This window comes from Leucoraja erinacea, chromosome 13, assembly GCF_028641065.1.
Source record: "Leucoraja erinacea ecotype New England chromosome 13, Leri_hhj_1, whole genome shotgun sequence".
NCBI classification, from domain to species: Eukaryota; Metazoa; Chordata; class Chondrichthyes; order Rajiformes; family Rajidae; genus Leucoraja; species Leucoraja erinaceus.
In genome coordinates, this window is record NC_073389.1 from 13,241,533 (window position 1) to 13,264,016 (window position 22,484).

General features: G+C 39.8%; 1 protein-coding gene across 1 annotated transcript in view; it reads left to right on the forward strand.

Moving 5' to 3' along the window:
• Nucleotides 1-22,484, forward strand: part of LOC129703105 (cilia- and flagella-associated protein 47-like) — a 422,488-nt gene that overhangs the window by 262,992 nt on the left and 137,012 nt on the right. The window contains exons 50-51 of the mRNA XM_055645303.1: nucleotides 953-1,099; nucleotides 17,138-17,235. Coding sequence (XP_055501278.1) covers nucleotides 953-1,099; nucleotides 17,138-17,235 — 245 coding nt within the window. The remainder of the gene's footprint in view (nucleotides 1-952; nucleotides 1,100-17,137; nucleotides 17,236-22,484) is intronic.

Here is a 22,484-nt window from a genome sequence, read left to right on the forward strand (position 1 = left end):
GAGCCTATTTAGAGGTTTCAGTATTTAATAGCCTGATGGTTGTCAGGAAGAACCTGCTCCTGAACCTGGATGTTACAATTTTCCGACTTCTATACCTTCTTCCCGATGGCAGGAGTGAATTTAATGCGTGGCCAGGATGGTATGGGTCTCGCGATGGTGGGGAGGTTAGTACCCGTGATGGACTGGGCAGTGTTCACCACATTTTGCAATCTTCCTCATTCCTGGGCGTTTGAGTTGCCATACCAGGCTGTGATGAAACCAGTCAATATACTCTCTACTGTACATCTGTAGAAATCCAAAGGAGCATTAATTGACATTCTGAATCTCCTCAATCTTCCAAAGAAAGAGGCCTTGATGGGCTTTCTTTATGATTGCATCAATGTGCTGAGCTCTGGATAGATCTTCAGATATGTATGTCCATGAATTTAAAGCTTCATCTTACCGATCATAAAATTATGAGGGGAAAGGATCGGATAGATAAGCAGAATCACTTGGCAGGGATGACCAGAAGGAGAGGACACATATTTGAGGTGAGAGAGGAGAAATTTAAAGGAGATCTGAGTATTTCATACAGGCAGTGGTGAATGTCTGGAACAAACTACTGGAACATGTGACAGAGACAGATACAATTACACCGTTTAAAAGGCATTTAGACAGCTGGGCTAGGAAAGGAGTATAGAGGTTCAGATCCTGCCTGAAAATATCTGAAGAAGGGTCTCGACCCGAAACATCACTCATTCCTTCTCTCCAGAGACGCTGCCTGTCCCGCTGAGTTACTCCATCTTTTTGTGTCTGTGGGACACGTGTGGATGGGCATTACAGTCGGTATGGACAAGTTGGGCCAAAAGGACCGTTTCTGTTTTATACATCGCTATGATTCTATAATGGAAATAATTTACCCAATTTAAATATTGCAGCGTTTGACAGAGAATCTGTTACCTCTTGGTTTCAGGTGTAATTTCATTTGTGGCTGGAGATGATACTCTACAGCAGGGCCAGCTGCCAGTCAGCAGTGGCGCAGTGGAAAAGCCAGATGGTGAACAGCCAGTAATGAACGTGACATCAATGGCAGCTGAAACAACTGGGGATACTAACTCTGGTTTGTACAATGTCCTCTTTCAGTAATTACTATATATCACTTGATCTATTTTTTGACAAAATAATGCATAATAGATATCCATTTGCGAGGTGCTGTGAATTCCATTTTTTGGCAAATATGTGACTAGACTCTATTATAGGTGGAGGCATATTATACCCATTGAGTCTGGAAAACGACTGCTCAAAGCTTGTTTTACATATTTTGACAGAATGATAACGAGTAACATGAGGAATTGTTAAATAGGTTGTGTTGCCACAGACACAAATTATTTTTTTGATTGTGAGCCCCTGACTAGGCATGTTTCTAAGGTCTTCAGGTTTAACAAAAAGTTTTATACAAGCTTGAATTGAAAATAATTAATGCTAATTAAGTGAGGTTGGATAACTTTTGATTTAGCATTAAAAAATAGTTTTCGGGTACATTCATCAAATTCATAATTTGGTGATGCAGTATGCGTTGAATTCATTTTGAAAGGTAAGTTATGTTGGTTTCAAGTTTGACCTAAGTGGACGCAGATGACTGTAAAATTGAATACTTTGCTTCATGGAATATTTCCTCCTCCTCTTCTCATCAATTATGTTAGCTAGATTAGAATGCAACTTCTTTGAACAAGCTTGCAGCACAATTAAAATAAATCATAAATATGAAGCAACATAAAACTTTGCAATATAAAACTGAGCTTGTTAGAAAAATATTCCCAAATTCTGCAAGTGGTGAATATGGAGAAATTTGTGCCTTTCTATTTGCTGGATATTCCTGAAATATGGAGGACAACGAGTTAACCATAACTATTAATTAATATTCACTTGAGTATTTTGATAAACATGTTACAATTTTAGACAGCATCAAAAGTAATCGAAAATTCTACAATCCTGTTTTCCACATTTCCATATTAACCGTTGATCCTCGTTAAAATAGAAGACCCGTCAAGTCTCTAAGCCCACAGAGCAATCCCATTCCCTTACTAATTTTCCCCACAAATTTTAGACAATTTCTAGAGTACTTGAAACAGTTCTGAGCACTATGAGGTAAAGGGATGCAGTATATTGACTTTGGTCTTTCAGGAGAGCAAGAAAACACTTGCTCATGCCAAGAGTGGAAGAAGTGAAGACCTCTGTCTCACAAGGTGCAGTAGATGTAAGCACAATTATTAGGCAAGAACTACTGGGAAATGTAGGCAGATCTATGCCAACCTGTAAATCAGAAAGTTTGTGACTTGTTTAAATCCAGAAGCCCTTAAACATGGCTGACTCAGTCCATAATTTCCTGATTGTGTTTTAGTATTGGACTCTGCATTTGTCCAGCTTCAGAATAGACTTAGTACAGTAAAAATAAGCTTTCAATTGAATGGTAAAAGGCCACAGGGGAGAGAGATACTTTATATGAATACAATAATTTCTTTATATGAATACAATCAGCAATAAGGATACACGCATTTAATTATAAGGTTATCTGAATGATTTCCTGAAGGACTACTAGTACGAGTTGGCAACTTCACAAATGGAAATTTAAAAAATACATTTTTAACTGCGTTATAAAGTCGGTGACATTTTAAGCCAGAGCGATGGTTACTGTAAATATGAGAATATTCCCATCCATACTCTGCTACTTGAACTTCTTACTTCTTCAGCTGCAGCCACATTAAATGGTCACCACAAAATTACAATGAGATCATTATCATTATTTGCACAAACATTTGCATCTCTTTTACAACGTCCATTGCTCCCATTTTGAGAATGTTTGCCAATTCATTTTACAAATCATTTCCCTACTCTGCCCTGAATTAATCTACTCCTTTAGCCTTTGAAGGATATAAAGCCTGGGGGAAAGAACTCGCGTAGGTGGTTAGAAGGGTGATAAGAGGGGGTTGACAAAATGGCCTTTGCATCTTGCATTAAAGAAAATCACAAGGCTTTTTATACATACATTAAGGCCCTTAATGGTAATCAGGGGAAATGTAGGACTGCTCAAGGATAAAGGAGGGAATTTGAGCTTGGAGTCAGGGAATGTAGGAAAAGTACTAAATAAGTACTCTGCATTTGAATTCAGCAATGAGGATATGGATGACAATGAGATCAAATGGATAATACTAATATACAAGGGCAGTCTGAGATTAAGAAGAAGGTGTTGTTGGGGTCTTGAAGAGCATTAAAGTTAAATCTCCAGGGCCTCATGGCATCTATCCCAGGGTTACTGGAGTGAGGCAAGAGAGAAGATTGCAGGAGCCTTGATGAAGATCTTTGATCTTATTGATTCAGTACGGGCTTACTGATAAAAGACAGATGGTTGTGTTGAAAGTTCGGTATTCAGGATGCAGATCTGCAACAGTGGATTATGACAGGGATCTGTGCTGGGACCTTTGTTGTTTAAATGACTTAATTGTAAATGTAGATGGGTTGGTATATACATTTAGAGATTACACCAAGATTGCTGGAGACATGGACTGTGAGAAAGGCTGTTAAAGTGTACAGTGGGACATAGATCAGCTATAAAAATGGCTGGAGAAATGGCAGATAGAATTTAGTCAAGAGTCAAGAGTGTTTTATTGTCATATGTCCCAAAATGGAAATATGAAATTCTTACTTGCAGCCTTCGGTAGCCTGATGGTTAACCATATAACCATATAACAATTACAGCACGGAAACAGGCCATCTCGACCATTCTAGTCCGTGCCGTATTCTCCCCTAGTCCCATACACCTGCGTTCAGACCATAACCCTCCATACCTTTCCCGTCCATATAACTATCCAATTTATTTTTAAATGTTAAAAACAAACCTGCCTCCACCACCTTCAGTGGAAGCTCATTCCACACAGCCACCACTCTCTGAGTAAAGAAGTTCCCCCTCATGTTACCCCTAAACTTTTGTCCCTTAATTCTCAAGTAATGTCCCCTTGTTTGAATCTTCCCTACTCTCAGTGGGAAAAGCTTATCCACGTCAACTCTGTCTATCCCTCTCATCATTTTAAAGACCTCCATCAAGTCCCCCCCTTAACCTTCTGCACTCCAAAGAATAAAGCCCTAACTTGTTCAACCTTTCTCTGTAACTTAGTTGCTGAAATCCAGGCAACATTCTAGTAAATCTCCTCTGTACTCTCTCTATTTTGTTGACATCCTTCCTATAATTAGGCGACCAAAATTGTACACCATACTCCAAAATTGGCCTCACCAATGCCTTGTACAATTTTAACATTACATCCCAACTTCTATACTCAATGCTCTGATTTATAAAGGCCAGCACACCAAAAGCTTTATTTACCACCCTATCTACATGAGATTCCACTTTCAGGGAACTGTGCACAGTTATTCCCAGATCCCTCTGTTCACCTGCATTCTTCAATTCCCTACCATTTACCATGTACATCCTATTTTGATTTGTCCTGCCAAGATGTAGCACCTCACACTTATCAGCATTAAACTCCATCTGCCATCTTTCAGCCCACTCTTCCAACTGGCATAAATCTCTCTGTAGACTTTGAAAATCTACTTTATTATCCACAACCCCACCTATCTTAGTATCATCTGCATACTTACTAATCCAATTTACCACACCATCATCCAGATCAGTGATGTACATGACAAACAACAGTGGACCCAACACAGATCCCTGTGGCACCCCACTCGTCACTGGCCTCCAACCTGACAAACAACCATCCACCATTACTCTCTGGCATCTCCCATTCAGCCACTGTTGAATCCATCTTGCTACTCCTCTATTAATCCCCAACCATTGAACCTTCTTGACCAACCTTCCGTGAGGAACCTTGTCAAAGGCCTTACTGAAGTCCATATAGACAACATCCACTGCTTTACCCTCATCAATTTCCCGAGTAACCTCTTCAAAAAATTCAAGAAGATTAGTTGGGTTAGAAGGTTGTTGGGAAAAAGCTGTTCCTGAACCTGGACATAGTAGTTTCCAAGTACCTATACCTTCTTCCCGATGCTGGAGTGAAATAAGAGGTGGTGTGGGTCCCTGATGATATTGGCTGCCTTTTTGAGGCAGTGCCTTTGATAGTGCTGTAGTTAGTAACTATGATGAACATGCCAGTGTTTACCACTTTTTGCAATGTTCTTCATTCCTGGTTGTACGAGTTGCTAAAGCAGCCTGTGATACAACCAGTCAATATGTTGAAGAGAGTATTTGTCGACATACCAAATCTCCTCAACCTTCAAAGGAAGTAGCGGCATCGATGAGCTTTCTTTATGATTGCATCAATGTGCTGGATCCAGGACAGATCTTCAGAGATATGCACGCCCAGGAATTTGATGTTTTTGACTCTCCCCACCACCGTCTCATTGATGAAGGCAAGTTTGTGGATTCTCCGCCTTACGTGATTCTACTGACGTTGAGAGCAAGATTGTTGTTCTGGCAGCATTCAGTCAAACGATCGATCTCCCTCCTTTACTCTGACTCACCATCATCCATAAAATACACCAATTAAGGTTTTCCTGATATTCAACAATTTGGGGATAATGATATTCATTATGAACATATTCAATTGCTATTCATTGTGAGCAGATTCAAAATCCAGTGTTGTCTCCTACAACAATGTTAAAGGATATTCTGTAGCAACTTGAAATCTTATTGGAAAAAGAAGTTTGGAGAAAAAGAGAACCTCCTTGGAAAATAATAGAGTCAGTGCCTGCAAGGAGCAAGACCAATTCTATATTCAGGCACGAGTGGCTGAGTGGCATGAAATATTCGCCCCACATAAATGCTGGCCAATTACCATCTTAAACTGCAGTGTGTAACTATCTATCCAGGATGCTCAGTAGGATTATTAATGCCAGGTTCATCACAATCAATATATACTGCAATTCACTATGGACGCGACTCACATAATCACTTTGTGAATAAGTATAAGTGAGGGACCGCATGAATATTTCACCTCTAAAGATTCCAGTGCCTTTCTAAATAAATATAAATCTGGAGCATGATGGAACACTCGTCAATTACTGGTATGGTGTAACTACAACAACTCAAGAAGCTCAACACTGTGCAAGTCAATTGATTGGCACCCTATTAACTGCTCTCAACCTTCATTTCCTTCACATTAAGTGCACCGTAGTTGCAAAATGTACCATCAACAAAATATACTTCATTCACTTGATTCACTTACAATGATAGACTACCCTAACTAGTGACCTCTACCACTAAGAAGGATATGGGGAAGACGAGCATGGGCACAATGCATTATGAAAATACAAGTTACAAGACCTCCAAAAACAAATCACCACTCTTCTAACGGCTAGCTCTAAAAGAAACTTCTCAACGCCACAGCAATGGTCTAGAAGATTATTTATCATCAACTTCTCCAGGGCAATTAGAGATTAGGAGTAATTGATGAATGCCCACATCTCAAAAAATGATTTAAAAAAGCCATGATTCATGTTGGAACTAACTACAATGGAGAAGTATGGACAGCAGCAGGCACTAAATATTGAAGGTCAGGCCCAAGGAATTTAAATATCTGATTATTTGAGCCAGAAGCCGATTGTGTCTGCATGAACTGAGTTCATTGTCTCAGTGGAAAGGATTACTACGATGATCATAAAGACTCTTAAATGGCAGAACAGGGGAGAGATATGGTGGGAAGTGGTGGCATGAATACAAAGCAAAGGGGAAGGAGAAGAATATTGTGTTAACGTTATTAGAAATACTATGAGATGCAAAATGAAGGAACTGGAAATAAAAAGAGTAAAATAGAAGAGCAGAAGAACAATTTATTTATATAGAGACAACCAACCAACATACAACTCAATGGTCGGAATGTAGTGAACAATCAAGCGAATTCTCTGATTTTAGGTAACATACAAACACTCCCCTGCCCTCTCCTTCCCTTAAAATCTGGTTAACTAGTTCCGCAGTTTGTGACGATTTATCCCTTTTGGGATCACACTGCCCTTAGTCAATAATCGGCCTATCGGAACCACCCTCCCTGATGTCATCTGTTGCCGGCCCTAATTTGTCCAGGAGTTTTCTTGTTTCCAGTTCCCCCCCCCCCCCCCTACAATCAGTCTGAAGAAGGGTAAATGTAACTAAAAGACCAAAACATGGTAGCCATCATTGAACCATGATAGCAAGGAGATTGAGAGTGGGAACTATTGATTATAATATCATTGAAGATTATGAGAAAAATGGTAGAGAAGAAGGAATAGCTTTGTGGTTTCAATGCAGATAGAGGGGATAAGAAAAGGTATGAACCACTGAAAGCTAGGGATAGAATTGGAAATAAGAAATTATTTAAGATTTTAATGGAATTATATGTGGACCTACCCTGTATATACAGTCTCTGTATATATATAGAGCTCAAAGGGAAAGATCAGCTAAATTAAATCCACAGGCAGATGAATACCTGCCTGATCAAGTGCAACAAAGATGGAATGTATTGATGGGAGCTGAATCTTCCTCCCAGCAACAAGTTGTTAGTCCAAAACAAACAACTCATGGATCATCTGTTAGTGCTTGCCCTCAACTCATACTCGCAGCATGGTCGACACGAGGTCCTAGGAGGTCTTTGTAACTCTCCTTCATGCTCGAGAGTAGTCCCCGCGTACTCGAGGCCTCAGCTAGGTCGCGGCATATTTTTCAATATGCTGAAAAATGCCCGCGAGTAAAAAAAGGTTGCCATGGAAAAAATCTATATTTTTTTTACTCGTAGGTTTAGTCGAAGTAGGTTGTAGTAGGTCGGCATGTTATTCGTAGGTAATAGAGGGTAGTCGAAGGTAATCAAAGGTAGTCGTAGATAGTCTTCAACATAGTCGAAGAGAGGTCGAAGGAGATCAAAGGAGGTCATCTTCACTCTCCACTATTCGGTGTCCAATTTTCTCAAAGCTAGTTTTCAACATAATCGAAGGAGGTCTTCTACATAGTTGAAGGAAGTCTTCAACATGACAATTTTTCAAACTCTCCAAAACTCTTCTAAACTCGCCAATTAAGGGGCTGTCCCACTGCGGCAACCTTTCAGCTCGAGGGCAGGTAAAAGACAGCTGCACAGTGTACGGTCAGTTCTTTAGAGAGGTGCGCGGGGGGGGGGGGGGGGGGGGGGGGGAGAGACAAGGGGAGAGAAGAGGGGGGGAGAAGGAGAGGGGGAGAAGGAGTGGAAGACACTTTTAAGAAGTTAGACAACGTTTAATAAAATTTAGCTGACATTTTATATTACCGGTCGGTTTTCCTTGGTCCTGAAAACTCCAATGAGCCAATTAAAGTGACCGGTCAGTGAAGGAGATTGCCTACGGCTGCCCTCGACTGCTTGTAACTACATAGTGACCCCACTCCACTGCACTACAAGTTCAAAAGAACCATGCCGACCAATATTTATTCGCGGAAAATGTTTCAACATACTGAAAAACTTTCCGCGACCTAGCTGAGGCCGCAATTATGCGGGAACTTCCCTCGAGCATGAAGGAGAGTTCCAGTGACCTCATAGGACCTCCTAGGACCACAAGTCGACCATGTTGCCAGTTTGAGTCGAGGGCAAACTCTTCTAAACTCACAGTTTTAATCATGGCATTTGAGAGTGGAAAGAAAGACTAATGATGACAGTGATTGCTTGCATTTTCTAGAGCAATACACAAGAGGGTATCCAAAAGACAGACTGCAGTTGCTGGCATTTGTCTCCAGCCCAGGGCCATCAAAGAGCAAAACTATCTACTTAAAGAGCATTTTGGTAATGAACATAAGATTGCCACTGCATATATGGTCAAAGCATTTGTCTGGTCAGTGATCAGACAAGAGGATGTGAAGGCATTGCAAGCTTTCTCACTGTTCCTTAGAGGTTGTTGCAATGCTATGGAACATCTCACCTATATGGAGGAAATGAATGTTGCTTCCAATATGAAGACTATCTTAAAACTGCCTTACAAGCTCAGAGACAAGTGGACGGATAGGGCATGTCAGCTACAGGAAAGAAGTGGACATCGAGCTGGATTTTCTGACGTGGACTTCATGGAGAGCCAAGTGAAGATACTGTCAGATCCACTTTTTGGAAACAACCAGGATGCTAGGCCAATTGCAGCTATCAAAGGCTCTACTTTTGCTAAAGGTCAGGACCAAGGGGAAACAGTTTTAAAGGAAAGATCAGGACCAAGAGGAAGCAGTTTGGCACCAACTGTGATACCTGTAGAAACAGCAGTGCAAGAAAATCTGACAACAGATGGAATGAAAAGAAATGTATCTACCACCAACTCTCGAGGCTCTTGTTTGTTCTGTAATAAAAGTGGTCACACATTGGGGTGGTGTCCACGAATCAGGAAGAAGGGGCACAGAGAAAGGATAGACTTCTTAAAGGAGAAGGGAGTCTGCTTTGGATGTTTGAAGATAAGACACATGAGCAAAGACTGCAAGAGTTGTTTGACGTGATGTGTGCAACCAAAATCATCCTGAAATACTGCACATTGAGCAAAAGAACAAAGAGAAGAAGCCGGAGCATACAGAACAGAATGAGAAGCCAATTGTGAGTAATGCTGTTCCCTGACATCATACGATTGGACATATTGCAGCCGCCCGACTCATCACCCACACCAAATCCTGGCATCACATCACTCCAGTCCTCAAACAACTTCACTGGCTTCCCATCTCCCACCGGATCACCTACAAAATCCTGGTCCTCACCTACAAAGCCCTCCACCATCTGTCCCCCCCCCCCCCCCCATATTTCACTGACCTCCTCTCCCCTACCAACCCTCACGGTCCCTCAGATCCACATCAGCCGGTCTCCTCTCCATCCACAAGTCCAACCTCCGCAGTTTTGGGGACAGAGCCTTCTCCAGGGCAGCTCCCAGGCTCTGGAACACCCTCCCCCAACTGATCCGCAATTCCGTGTCCCTCACCATCTTCCAGCCCCACCTCAAGACCCATCTCTTCACCTTAGCCCCACGTCCCCCTCCCTTTTCATCTGTGCGTGAATTGCCTCATATTGTGTTTTGAATTGAATTCTGTCTTTAATTTGTGTACTAGTCATGTCTCTACTATTTATTTCATTCTCCTTACATGTTTTTTCTCTACCTGCTAAATTTTTGTAAGGTGTCCTTGAGACTCTTGAAAGGCGCCCATAAATAAAATGTATTATTATTATTATTATTATATTGGGGCCGGTGATGAAACCTGCATCTTTTCCATTGTACCAGTACAGGGAAAGAGCCACAAGGTGGACACAGTTATTACTATTATTATTAAACTTTTATTTCAGACTCAAGGTCCAGATAAAAGACAACATTACATAGAATACATTACATGTACAAACACCATAAAATACAGATAACATTACTTATAAGAGCACCATGAATTATAAATAAAAAACACAATACATGGTTTAAAATCCAGAATATAAAGAAAAGTCAGTGTCCCGCAACGAGACAACTATACCAATGTCTCCACAGCTGGGATTGATAGCGTGTAGTGCTAAACCTCATGTTTGATAAGACCAAGATAATGTTGCAAACACATGCATTTTGGATCATGTAAGTTCAACTACCTTTTGCACGGAAAGCTTGATGAGAAGGCTGAACATTACAGGACAAAAGATCAACATTCTCTTGCATACCATGAACCAAGTGAAGCCTGTGATCAGCCATCATATCTCAGGTTTGGAAATATCTAGTCTGGACAAAGACGATTTAATCCAAATATCTGATGTGTTCACACATAAGATCATGCCTGTTTCTCAGTGAAACATTCCCAGACAGGAGACATGATACAATGGCCTTACTTGAAGGATATCAAGATTCCTGAAATAGACTCTGGCATTGACCTACTCATTGGGACAAATGCTTCAAAGGTATTGGAACCTTAGGAGCTGGTCAACAGCCAAGAGGATGGACCATTCGCCATGAGGACCCTACTGGGGTGGGTCATCTATGGTCCACTGAGAAGAGACAAGAAAAGCAGGGATGAAAATGGCTGCCCTGCTGCTGCTGTCAATCAAATATCAATTGTAAACCTAGAGGAGCTACTGGTCAAGCAATACAATCATGACTTCAGTGAAATAACCAGCCAGGAAAGAGAAGAGGTAAAGTTCTTGGACATTATGAATTGCTCAGCAAAGATGATAGATGGACACTATTGTCTAGGCTTACCTTTCAAACAAGAAAGTGCCAACATGCCAAATAACCGTTACATAGCAGAGCAGCTCATCCAGAGCCTGAAACTCAGGTTTGGCAAAAATAAGAAATTTCATGATGTATATGCATCTTTCCTCATAGAAATGATTGACAATAATTATGCTGAAATGATACCAGTGGACCAGCTGAATCAAACTGATGGAGAATTTCAGTATAGGAGTAGAGAGGTTCTTCTGCGGTTGTAAAGGGCTCTGGTAAGCCCACATCTGGAGTATTGCGTACAGTTTTGGTCTCCTAATTTGAGGAAGGACATTCTTGTGATTGAGGCAGTGCAGCGTAGGCTCACGAGATTGATCCCTGGGATGGCGGGACTGTCATATGAGGAAAGATTGAAAAGACTAGGCTTGTATTCACTGGAGTTTAGAAGGATGAGGGGGATCTTATAGAAACATATAAAATTATAAAAGGACTGGACAAGCTAGACGCAGGAAAAATGTTCCCAATGTTGGGCGAGTCCAGAACCAGGAGCCACAGTCTTAGAATAAAAGGGAGGCCATTTAAGACCGAGGTGAGAAAAAACTTTTTCACCCAGAGTGTTGTGAATTTGTGGAATTCCCTGCCACAGAGGGCAGTGGAGGCCAAATCACTGGATGGATTTGAGAGAGGTAGATAGAGCTCTAGGGGCTAGTGGAATCAAGGGATATGGGGAGAAGGCGGGCACGGGTTATTGATTGGGGACGATCAGCCATGATCACAATGAATGGCGGTGCTGGCTCGAAGGGCCAAATGGCCTCCTCCTGCACCTACTTGCTATGTTTCTAATGCCGGTACATCCCTCACCACAGGGTGTATCACTCAAGGAAAGGAACCTTAAGGGTGGCCTTTGACTGTGATGCAGTCTTCAAAGAAACCTCACAACTGCCAGCTGCAGCAGGATCCAGACCTTACCAACTCATTCATTGGAGTTCTCATCAGATTCAGACAAGAACCGGTTGCTTTGATGGCTGATATCAAAGCAATGTTTCATCAGGTCAAGGTATCGGAAAAGCATATTGACTATCTGCGATTTCTGTGGTAGCCCGAGGGTAATGTGCAGCAAGATCTTGTTGAATACCGGATCAGTGGAGCAGTGTCATCACCAAGTTGTGTAAACTTCACATTAAGGAAGACTGCTGAAGACAATAAAGCTCACCTTCCAGTAGAGGTGACAAACACAGTAAAGAACAACTTCTATGTAGATGATTGTTTAAAATCCATGCCTTCAAAACAGGAAGCAGTTCAAATGGCAAGTGACCTGACTTCCCTCTGCCAAATGGGGGGATTCATGCTGTCAAGGTGGATCAGCAACAGCCATGGTGTATTGGCATCCATTCCACAAGAATACTTGCCTCTAATCCAAGAATGACAATGATGGTCATGGGTAAGGAGAAGCTTTGCTTCAGTTGACATTGTTGTGGTGGCTGATACCAGATGCACAAGGTCTTGTACGCACAGTTCGAGTTCAGACTAAGAGCAACATCTTGGAAAGACCGAAAACAAAGATATGTCTGCTCCATAAAGCCGAGAACTAGGTACAGCAAGATAAGGATAAGAAGAAGGAAGAGAAGAAGATTGAAGAAGATTAAATGCCAACACATAGTACATACATTTTTTTTGGAAATGTGTAAAGTTTTTATAGCCCCATTTCATATTTATTAGTAATTGTTTCGTTATATACGTAGAACAATTAGGGGCCAGTGTTTAGGAACCATTTATGTTTAGGCTAGCTACTGTTGGCATATTATATTATTTTGTCTAGATATATCTTGCCATGTTATTTTGGACACTTGGGGTGGTCTTTGGATACACAGAGTAGCGTATATATATGGGCAAAGGGGACAGGAAGTGACAGATACAGGGAGGGAGAGCATACCGTTCTCACCAGACCGGGGAGAACAGCCAGCTACAACGGATGCAGAATAAGGAAAACCTGGCACGTTCATCTCTTTGTTTATGCAACTACTTAAATAAACAACCAATTAAACTGGAAATGACGACTGGAAGATCTGTTCTATTTGGTCTGCGAAAGATCATTCCTACTTACCTGTGTAGTAATGACAACGGAAAATAGGACACTGGAAGAGTCGGAAATTTGCCATTACACATAGGAATAGGCAAGCAGGTGTCGGAAACAGGGCAGTATATTTCTCTTATTCTTTCCTCATCTCCCTAACCCCACTGTCCCCTTCAACCTATATCCTTCTCTTGGGCTTTATATTTTGCTCCTCTCTCTTTATCTGATATCCTTTTGTCTTCTTTCTAATGCACCTCTAACCTAATCTACTGCATTCCGTTTTCCTGATGCAACCTCTCTTACATCGATGAAACCAAGCGTAGACCAGACAACAATTTCGCCAAATACTTGGGCTTTATCCATTTAGTGTTGCTGGACCTCCCGGTAGTTATCTATTATAAATGCCCTTCCCAATCTCATACAGACCTTGTTAGAAACCTGGTAACTTTCATTTGCTCAACATGCTCATGAAGCAATAAGAGTGATGGGCTTGTTATGTTTGGCAATAATTAATACATAGACCATTATCCGATGACTAAATCGTAATCTGATCTAAATCATAACATGGAAGATGATATGTGAAACAATAACCTGTGATTCTGCATTTGGCTAAGGCATACCTGATAAGTCATGTTCACTGTCAACTGGGCAAAATAGTTAATGGGTTAAAAGGCTGATTGGTGATAAATGTGCAAAAAATAATGAATGTGGTGCAGAGGGGATCTAGCCCGAAGAATAAAAATAAAAATTGCCAATAACAACTCCCATGTAGAGGTTTGGGACAACATAGGCTTGAGAAAAAGAGAACAGATATTGCCAAATACTTGCACATATTTTGGTTATTGGTGAAGATACAGAGTATAGCAAATGGTGACAGCACAACAGATTGTACAACTATAAGTGAATATGAAAAGAAAACTTGCAAATTACATCATTAGTAATATAAAAGATCTTACAAAGGTTTTAGGAATTCAAGGGCTAAACCTTTTGGTAGCAACAGGTCTTCCCCGAAAACAAAACTGGGGATTTGTAACAGAAAATAAGAAAATTGGTGAATATGTTAAAAAAATACTTTGCAATAGCATTTGCAGTGGAGGAAAATAATATGTGTGTGTATAGTGCAAGGAACCCAACAGATAATGATAGTGAAGAAATTAATGACATTGAAATCTGGAATATGCATTGGATTTTCACAGGACTGTGGCACACAGTAATCCAAGTATGATCAAATCAGGGCTTTACCTGTGAAATAGTGTTAGCATTATTTCTGCATTTTCATATTACAATCCTTAATATACAATAAGGATGACATTCCAATTTTTATGCACCTGTTCATGAGATTTAGTAATTTGTTTAATGGATTCTCCCCACTTCCACCCATGCACCCTGGTCCAATCCCATTCTCAATATTCATTTTCTAGCTTTACAGCAAAAACATTTTTGCATTGTCGGCTAGTTAAAAAGCATTGGATACATTTTTATCCTACCATGAAATTTATTTGCCATTTGTCCATTCAGTAAATCAATCCTTATAATTGTAATTCAATGGTTCTTTATTCTGCCTTTTTTTCTATCATCTTTAAAGTTGGTTGAGTCGATTTTATAATCCCATCTTCTTTCATTTATTAACAGTGAATAGGCGAGGCCGCAACAGAGAACCTTGTAGTAAATCACAAGACACATCCTGTCAATTTGAGTACCTTCTCATGAAATGTAGTCTCATCGCCTGCCACTCAAGTGATAACGAAGTCAAATATTTGCCTTGAATTCCATGCACCAGCTTTATCTAATAGTCTCTTATGAGAGATGTTTTAAGGAAGTTTGTGTAGGTATTCCCCAATCCATTACATTAAAAAAAACTGAAGTAGGTTAATCAGACCATTATATTTCCATGTTAGCTCTCTCTGATTAAATAAAATAATTCAAGATGTTCAGTCGCTCCATTTTTACTTTTAGATTCTACTATATTCCCTATATTTTATATTACATTAACTAGCTATAATCCCCTTGTTTCTTTCTCTGACTGCACATCCACATTGAATAGATCTATCAATATCTGCAGTCCTGCCATATCTAGTAATGAATCAATGACTAGGATGAGAAGGCTTCATGAATGTTGCAAATATAAATTATGGCAATGTATGTGTGCAAACACTAAAGGCTAAAACATTCACAATTTTTTCAGCTTTACGCCTGGGTCAAGATCTTACCCTGAGGTCCCCAGTTCAGCAAATGCAAATTTTTTGTTTGATTGACTACATTTCTCATCAATAAATAGCTGAAAGCATTCAACATTTCAAAAACAAGGAATCCCAATAGTTTTGGTGCTGAAGACCTAATTTACCTGACAAAATTTCCCAGTGTATCCAATCGATTTAAAGAATAACAATTCTAATCTGACAATCAGCACATACAATGCAATAATGAGAGAACAAGACCCCCCCCCACCACCATATCTTCTCAAGTGCAACACTGTATCAACCAGGCTAAAACTCTAAAGGGCCTGTCCCACTTTCCCGAGTTACTCACAAATTCTCCTGAGTTTTCTCCTTGATTTAAACTCGGAGAATGTCCGTAGATATATCGTAGTGGCTCGTTATGCCAGCCGTAGTGACTCGGGGAATCAGGTAAGTCGGGACGTTTTTTCCAGCATGACAATAAAGTCCACGAGTAAAAAGATAGTCGGGAGGAGGAGTTCGTAGTTCACAAAAATCTTGTTTTTTTTTTAAGGTCCTTTCAACTCGGCAGAGGACCTGGGAAAGTGGGACAGGCCCATAACTTTGCCAACAATACCTGTCCTTGAATGGCCTGATATTTTTGACAGTTGCCAAACTTTCACTCCAAACTTTGACAAAGTATAGAAACATAGAAAACATAGAAATTAGGTGCAGGAGTAGGCCATTCTGCCATTCGAGCCTGCACTGCCATTCAATATGATCATGGTATGTTGTAAAACACTATATTTTAAACAAAACACATTTTTCTAAAACATCAAAACATTCTAGTAAAAGCCCTGTGCCACGGTACGAGTTCATTCCAAGAGCTCTCCCGAGTTTAAAAAAAAATCAAACTCGTGGTAAGCACGGAGAATGAACGTAGCGGGTACGTCAGAGCTCGGGGACGTCACTTAGCGGCTCGTAACGGTAACGGCAGGTACTCAGGAAGACTCGCTAACGGCAGGTAGGCACAGGAAGACTTGTGAAGATTTTTCAACGCGTTGAAAAATGTCCACGAGAGCCCCGAATAACGACGAGTGGCCATAACCGTAAATCTCCGAGTTCGAATCAGGGCAAACTCGGGAGAGCTTTTGGAATGAACTCGTACCGTGGGGCAGGGCTATAAGTCTTTATAAACACTTACCTGCGTAATTAAAAAAAAAGGAATGTACCTTTTGCTTACTCCTCCACAGAGTTGCAATTCCTATTGAAATCAATGGGTTCAGATAAGGTCAGGATTTGAAAGACAATTCCCAACATAATTGTAGATGAATCTCAGCAAGACATCCAGGTGGAGGCTGGTGTCAGAATGAATGATGTTGGGTCTGAATTTGCTACTAAGTTTGCAACCTATGTATTTGAGTCAATGAGCAGAAATCATGGGCTTGCTTCCATTTACTGGCAGATTTGGGTCATTAAGTCACATTGCACCACACTGTGTTTTCTGTTCCCGTTAACCAGCTTATTACAACCACCAACCCTCGCATTGAATGGAAATTTTCCATTGTGCCAAAAATTTTGAGTTACATTTAATCTTTATATCATACACAAAACACATACATTCTTTAAAGATAATATATTTTTGGTTTTAGACTTCCAAAGTTATGTATGTAATCTTTTGGTGCTTCAAATTTGTTAAGGAGATATAATGTTGATGCTGTTCAAATATTGTTTGTGAAAACATCTGTTTTTATTCTTTCAATGGCAGCAAAGAATAACAAAATATACAGAATCTGGTTTTACTTGGAGATTAATTCTGTCCCAGGTCCACCTGAGCAGTCCTTTGGAGTAACTTGTGCTGTACAGGTCAGTGAAACATGTTGTGCAAAATCACCTTCAATCATATGTGAAAGGCACATAAATGGGATATGAATATTATGAATGTTGTTAGAATTGAATTCTGATGGGTCCATTCCAATCAGATTAATCTATATGGTGATGCACTTCATATCAAGTAATCATATTAAATAAATAGTATCATTAAACTAAACTAAAATTATATAGAAAATCACATTAAATAGTTCAAAACATTGCACTTAACCAAGATAAAATAATGTTGAAAAAGGATTTAGCTTCTTCTTTGTTTCCTTCCCTGCAGCTGTACAATTTCTATTGAAATCAATGGAGTCACACCTATCTGTGGGATAATCGCTTCATTTAATAAAGTTCAAATGTTCATTGCCTCTGTACTTATTATGCTTAAATTTGTTATACTTATATCTAATTATGCCCTCAAATGTATTCTTGCCTTTATGTCTTTACAGCATATTAAAATGCAATGGTATACCAGTTTTATTTATTTCTGTACTGCAACTTTTGGTTCCTGCTTTGGTGAATACTGGTGAACAAGATCTCTATACATTAAAAACATTAAGGGAGACGTATTAATTGTAATTTGATTGTGTATTTTTATAGCTGATATTTATGTAAACAGTTTGTGGATATCATGCTTTCTACCCATGTCAGTCTCTGATAATGAATGAGTGAGGAATTCAGAGAATGAGAATTTAAACACTTTGCAACTGATTCTGGGTATTTGTAGGCTGGTACAAAAAAAATAGAAACTTTTTGAACTGTTTATAAAACCAAACTGCTTCATGTATGTGGGAAAGCAATTCAATTAACTTTATTTAACTTAGTCTATTTAAACAATAGTATGACGCAGAATGGTTGACACTGAAAATATGAGCTAAAGTATCAATTGGGAGAAAAAAAACAATTTATTTCAGTGTAGGATAGAACAGCAGATGCTGGTTTAATCAAAGGTAGACACAATGTGCTGGAGTAACTCAGCGGAACAGGCAGCATCTCTGGAGAGAAGGAATGGGTAACATTTCGGGTCGAGACCCTTCTTCAGACTGTGTATTCTTCAGTGTATTCTAATGCAATGTAGTTCAGAATTAAAACATCCCATTGCTCAGCAGTAATTGGAAGCAAATAACTAACTTTTTTAAATGTAGGTGAATGTTATGCTCATTGAGATGATCAATTTTGGGACCAAGGTATTGTCTTCCAAACAGTCTGGGTTTGCGATTGTTTCTTGATGCGGCAGATGTGAAATAATTTCACGCGAATGTATGCAAATCCAAAAGTCATTGTTAGTGACTCGATGATGTGCAGAAGGCTGCATTCAAACATTTACTACTTTTAAAATTTGAAATACATTGTTTTTTCTGATTACATTATTTAAAGAATTGTTTTGGTTGTCAATTTTTATTTTTGCCTTGGGTTAATTTCCTGTTTTGTGTCCAGTGCTCGCAGAATGAAATGAGCAAACCTTTGGCAAGATGGCTACCTGGGGTCTAAGAGTGTGAATGCATAAATAAATACAAGATTAAAAGAAATGGGAACTGGATGATCCTGTGACTGCAAGGGCTTTGTCTGGGTGCTCTGGTTTCTCCTCACATTCCAAAGACGTGTAGGATTGTAAGTTAATTGGGATCTGTAAATTGTAACTAGCGTGTAGGGTGCGAAATTAAGATTACATAGAATCGGGTGACCATTGGGCAGCATGGACTTCCACGCTGTGTCTCTAAACTAAAGGTTATGCGGAAATTAGCTTCAAAATATTGTAGATTTTCTTGGTCTTTAGGAGAAAACTTTGAGCAACATATAATATGGGTGCCCAGTGTTCTCATACTTTGGGAGATATTGGCTAGTATTTCCTGGTGTTTTAAGTTCAGTAATAGGCAATAGACAATAGGTGCAGGAGTAGGCCATTCGGCCCTTTGAGCCAGCACGGCTGATCTTGTGTGTCTTAAGGGGGTGTCCCACCACGGCGACCTAATCCGCGTGTTCTGGCGAGTTTGCTCTCGACTCATACTCACAGCATGGTCGACACGAGGTCCCAGGAGGTCTTTGTAACTCTCCTTCATGCTCAAGAGTAGTCCCCGCGTACTAGAAGCCTCAACTAGGTTGCAGCAGTTTTTTTCAACGTGTTGAAAAATGCCCTCGAGTAAAAAAAGGTCGCCATGGAAAAAAATCGATACTTTTTTTACTTGTAGGTTTAGTCGAAGTAAGTCATAGAAGGTTGGCATGTTATTCGTACGTAATCGAGGGTAGTCGAAGGTAATCAAAGGTAGTCGAAATTAGTCATAGATAGTCTTCAACATAGTCGAAGGGAGGTCGTAGGAGATCGAAGGAGGTCATCTTCACTCTCCACTATTCGGTGTCCAATTTTCCCGGTTAGTCAAAGCTAGTCGAGGCTAGTCTTTAACATAGTCGAAGAAGGTCTTCAACATAACATTTTTTCAAACTCTCCTAAACTCGCCAATTAGGTTGCCACAGTGGGACAGCCCCTTTAATGCATCTTAATGAAACATATGTATGCATTAATTACCCGCAAGGTAAATAGCAGAAAAGTATTAAATCATTTGGCACTTTAAAAAACAAGAAGATGAACATTCTTACATAAGCAAGAAAATTTAAGGAATGATAAGGGAATAGGCGAGGATTCTATTTTGGAAGCTTGTTTCAATGTTAATTAGATTAGGAAAGAATTGGTTGCTAAAATAGCCCAGAGAGAAAAATAAGGAACGAGAACAAGAGCAAAGCGACAGAAAATAAGACAAAAATATTACAAATTCAAGGGTTTACTTCCTTTGCACTTCCTTTAAATGTATTGGATTCCACAAAATATATGCACTTTCTTGGCAAGTGAAGCTGATGGCAATAATTAACAATGATCAAATTTTTAAAGTTCCGCCATTAATTTCTTATTATTATGCTAAATTTGATATGCAGTTGGAACAACATCATAAAATTCATTGAATGTGAAGTTTCAAATGTCATTTTTGCAAAGATAATAGCTTAGTTATGCAAATTACACAGTAACTTTTGGTGATTTACAATTTGCTTAGTATCTTAAATAAATCTGTAAATTTTGAGGATTTTTACTCATTTTAAGCATTATATTGTGTGTTCATGAAAACGTGGTAGACTCTCTGGTCTGTCACACTGGAGCCAGCTGAAACTGCCTGTTTAGAATTGAACCAGATTGTGACACTTTGTTGTTTCATTGACCTGATGGAGTTTTGCAATTTTGTGCTGCCAGGGATATTCCCAACTGTTTCCTAATGTCAATGATGTTCAGGAACATATCAAAATAGTTAAAATGAATTTAAAAACATATTAAATAACTGCAAATAATTCCTGGAAAGCATTAAACGAATACAAATTAATTTACAACATTAATATTAATTAGAAGAAATAGCATTTCTCTGCATCTTTCAATTCTGTTTGGTGCCTCCATACCAAGGTGATGAGTTGGATCTGAAGTGCATCCGTTCCTTCAGCTCAGCATGTCTGAGTTCTGCCTTTTGTTTGGTGTTCGAATGGGAAGTTAGGCATTTGACTTGCAAGGTGCTAACAAAGAGGTTGGGAGCCATACTGACCTGTACAATATTGCGAGATGATGGTTCTCCATTGCGAATGTTCAATGTGATTGCAACCAGTAAGGACATTCTTACAATGTAGTCTTAATGTTAAACAGTCATAAAAAGAAGAAATTGTAATTTTTATTCATCTTCTATCTAAACTATATCTATACTAAAACTCTCATCTTGTCCTCTTCTGGTTTGCGTTGTTTTTAAATTCGCACAAAAGAGGTACCCTATATCGCTATTTTCGCCACCTTACCGTTCTCCTCTGCTCCAAGCGCACCAAGTTTTGTTCCGATTGGTCCCCCTCCCACACCCCTCTCCCACCCCCCCTCCCCTACACCCCCATTACCCACACCCACCCCCCCCCCCCCCCCCCCCCCCGCAACCCCCCACCTCCCCCGCAACACTACTGCTGTGCTATTGTGCCACCCATGTTGCAGAGATTTTGTTTATCCACCATGATGTCATACTGTAGTAATGACTTTACAAATTTGTGCTGGAGATCTATGTCAAGCCAGATTATCTTCAACCAGATTTTCTTTTCGATCTTCTCGTCTCCCAAATCCATGATAAAGTTCAGAATTTATGAAGGGAAACATTCTGGAAGATTTTCTTTCCAAATCCTCTTTCTTGTTTATTGTCTGGATCTCGTCCAATATGAATATTTCCAAAGGCCAAAAAAAGTTTTTAAATGCGAACAGGAGACCTATACTGATCCCAATTTATTGCTTCCATATACATTCCAGGAAACCCTGCCTTCCGCAAGAAAAGGGTGAATTCTCACTGTGGGTCATGCTTGTTTCTTTGAGGCCAGGAATTTGAATTTTATTTGATTCCAATTGATTGGGAGCAACAGAGGCTTTTGCCTACCTCTTCAATTTTAAAGTGTCGCTTCAACTGCTGTTCATATGGAATCCTTTTTTAGACTTTAGAGATACAGTAGGGAAACAGGCCCTTCGGCCCACTGAGTCCACACCGACCAGTGATCAGCCCGTACAGTAACATACATTAGGGACAATTTATAATTTTACCAAAACCAATTAACCTGTGTGTCTTTGGAGTGTGGGATGAAACCGGAGCACCCAGAGAGAACCCGGGATCAAACCTGGGTCTCTGGTGCTGTAAGGCAGCAACTCTACCATTGTGCCAATGTTCTGCCCTATAGTGTGTAATTCCCCTAGTAACTACTCAGTATAATGAGAATCTAACTGTCAATTTAAATCAATTGGTCTCACCCTATTGCAGGTTCGTTCCCTTGTTTTTTCCCTTGCGCAGTTTTGACGAAGAATCGTGGGCCTGAAATATAAACTCTGATGGATAAATTTTTGATGGATGCGATGTGCACAGCTATAATTGTCCGCCCTTTATATTTTTCTACTCAGATTTTCAGCATCTTCAGTTTATTTTCATTTTCACTGGCTGTCTACTAGTCTTGTAACTTTCTTTTGAGACAAGAATTTGGGTTGTTTTGCTATGGCTACTTCCAAACTGCACAAATTTTTCACCAGTTCTTAATATTTCTTCCCTTGTGTTGTTCCTCTCTCTCTGTGTTAGCAACTTGAACTCAGCTGAAAAGAAAGAGGCTTGAGGGTGAAACTGTAGAGCAGGGTAATGGATGGTAAAAGAGGAACTTTGTAAATGGGCCATATTTGTTCAAAGACAAGAGCCTTCATT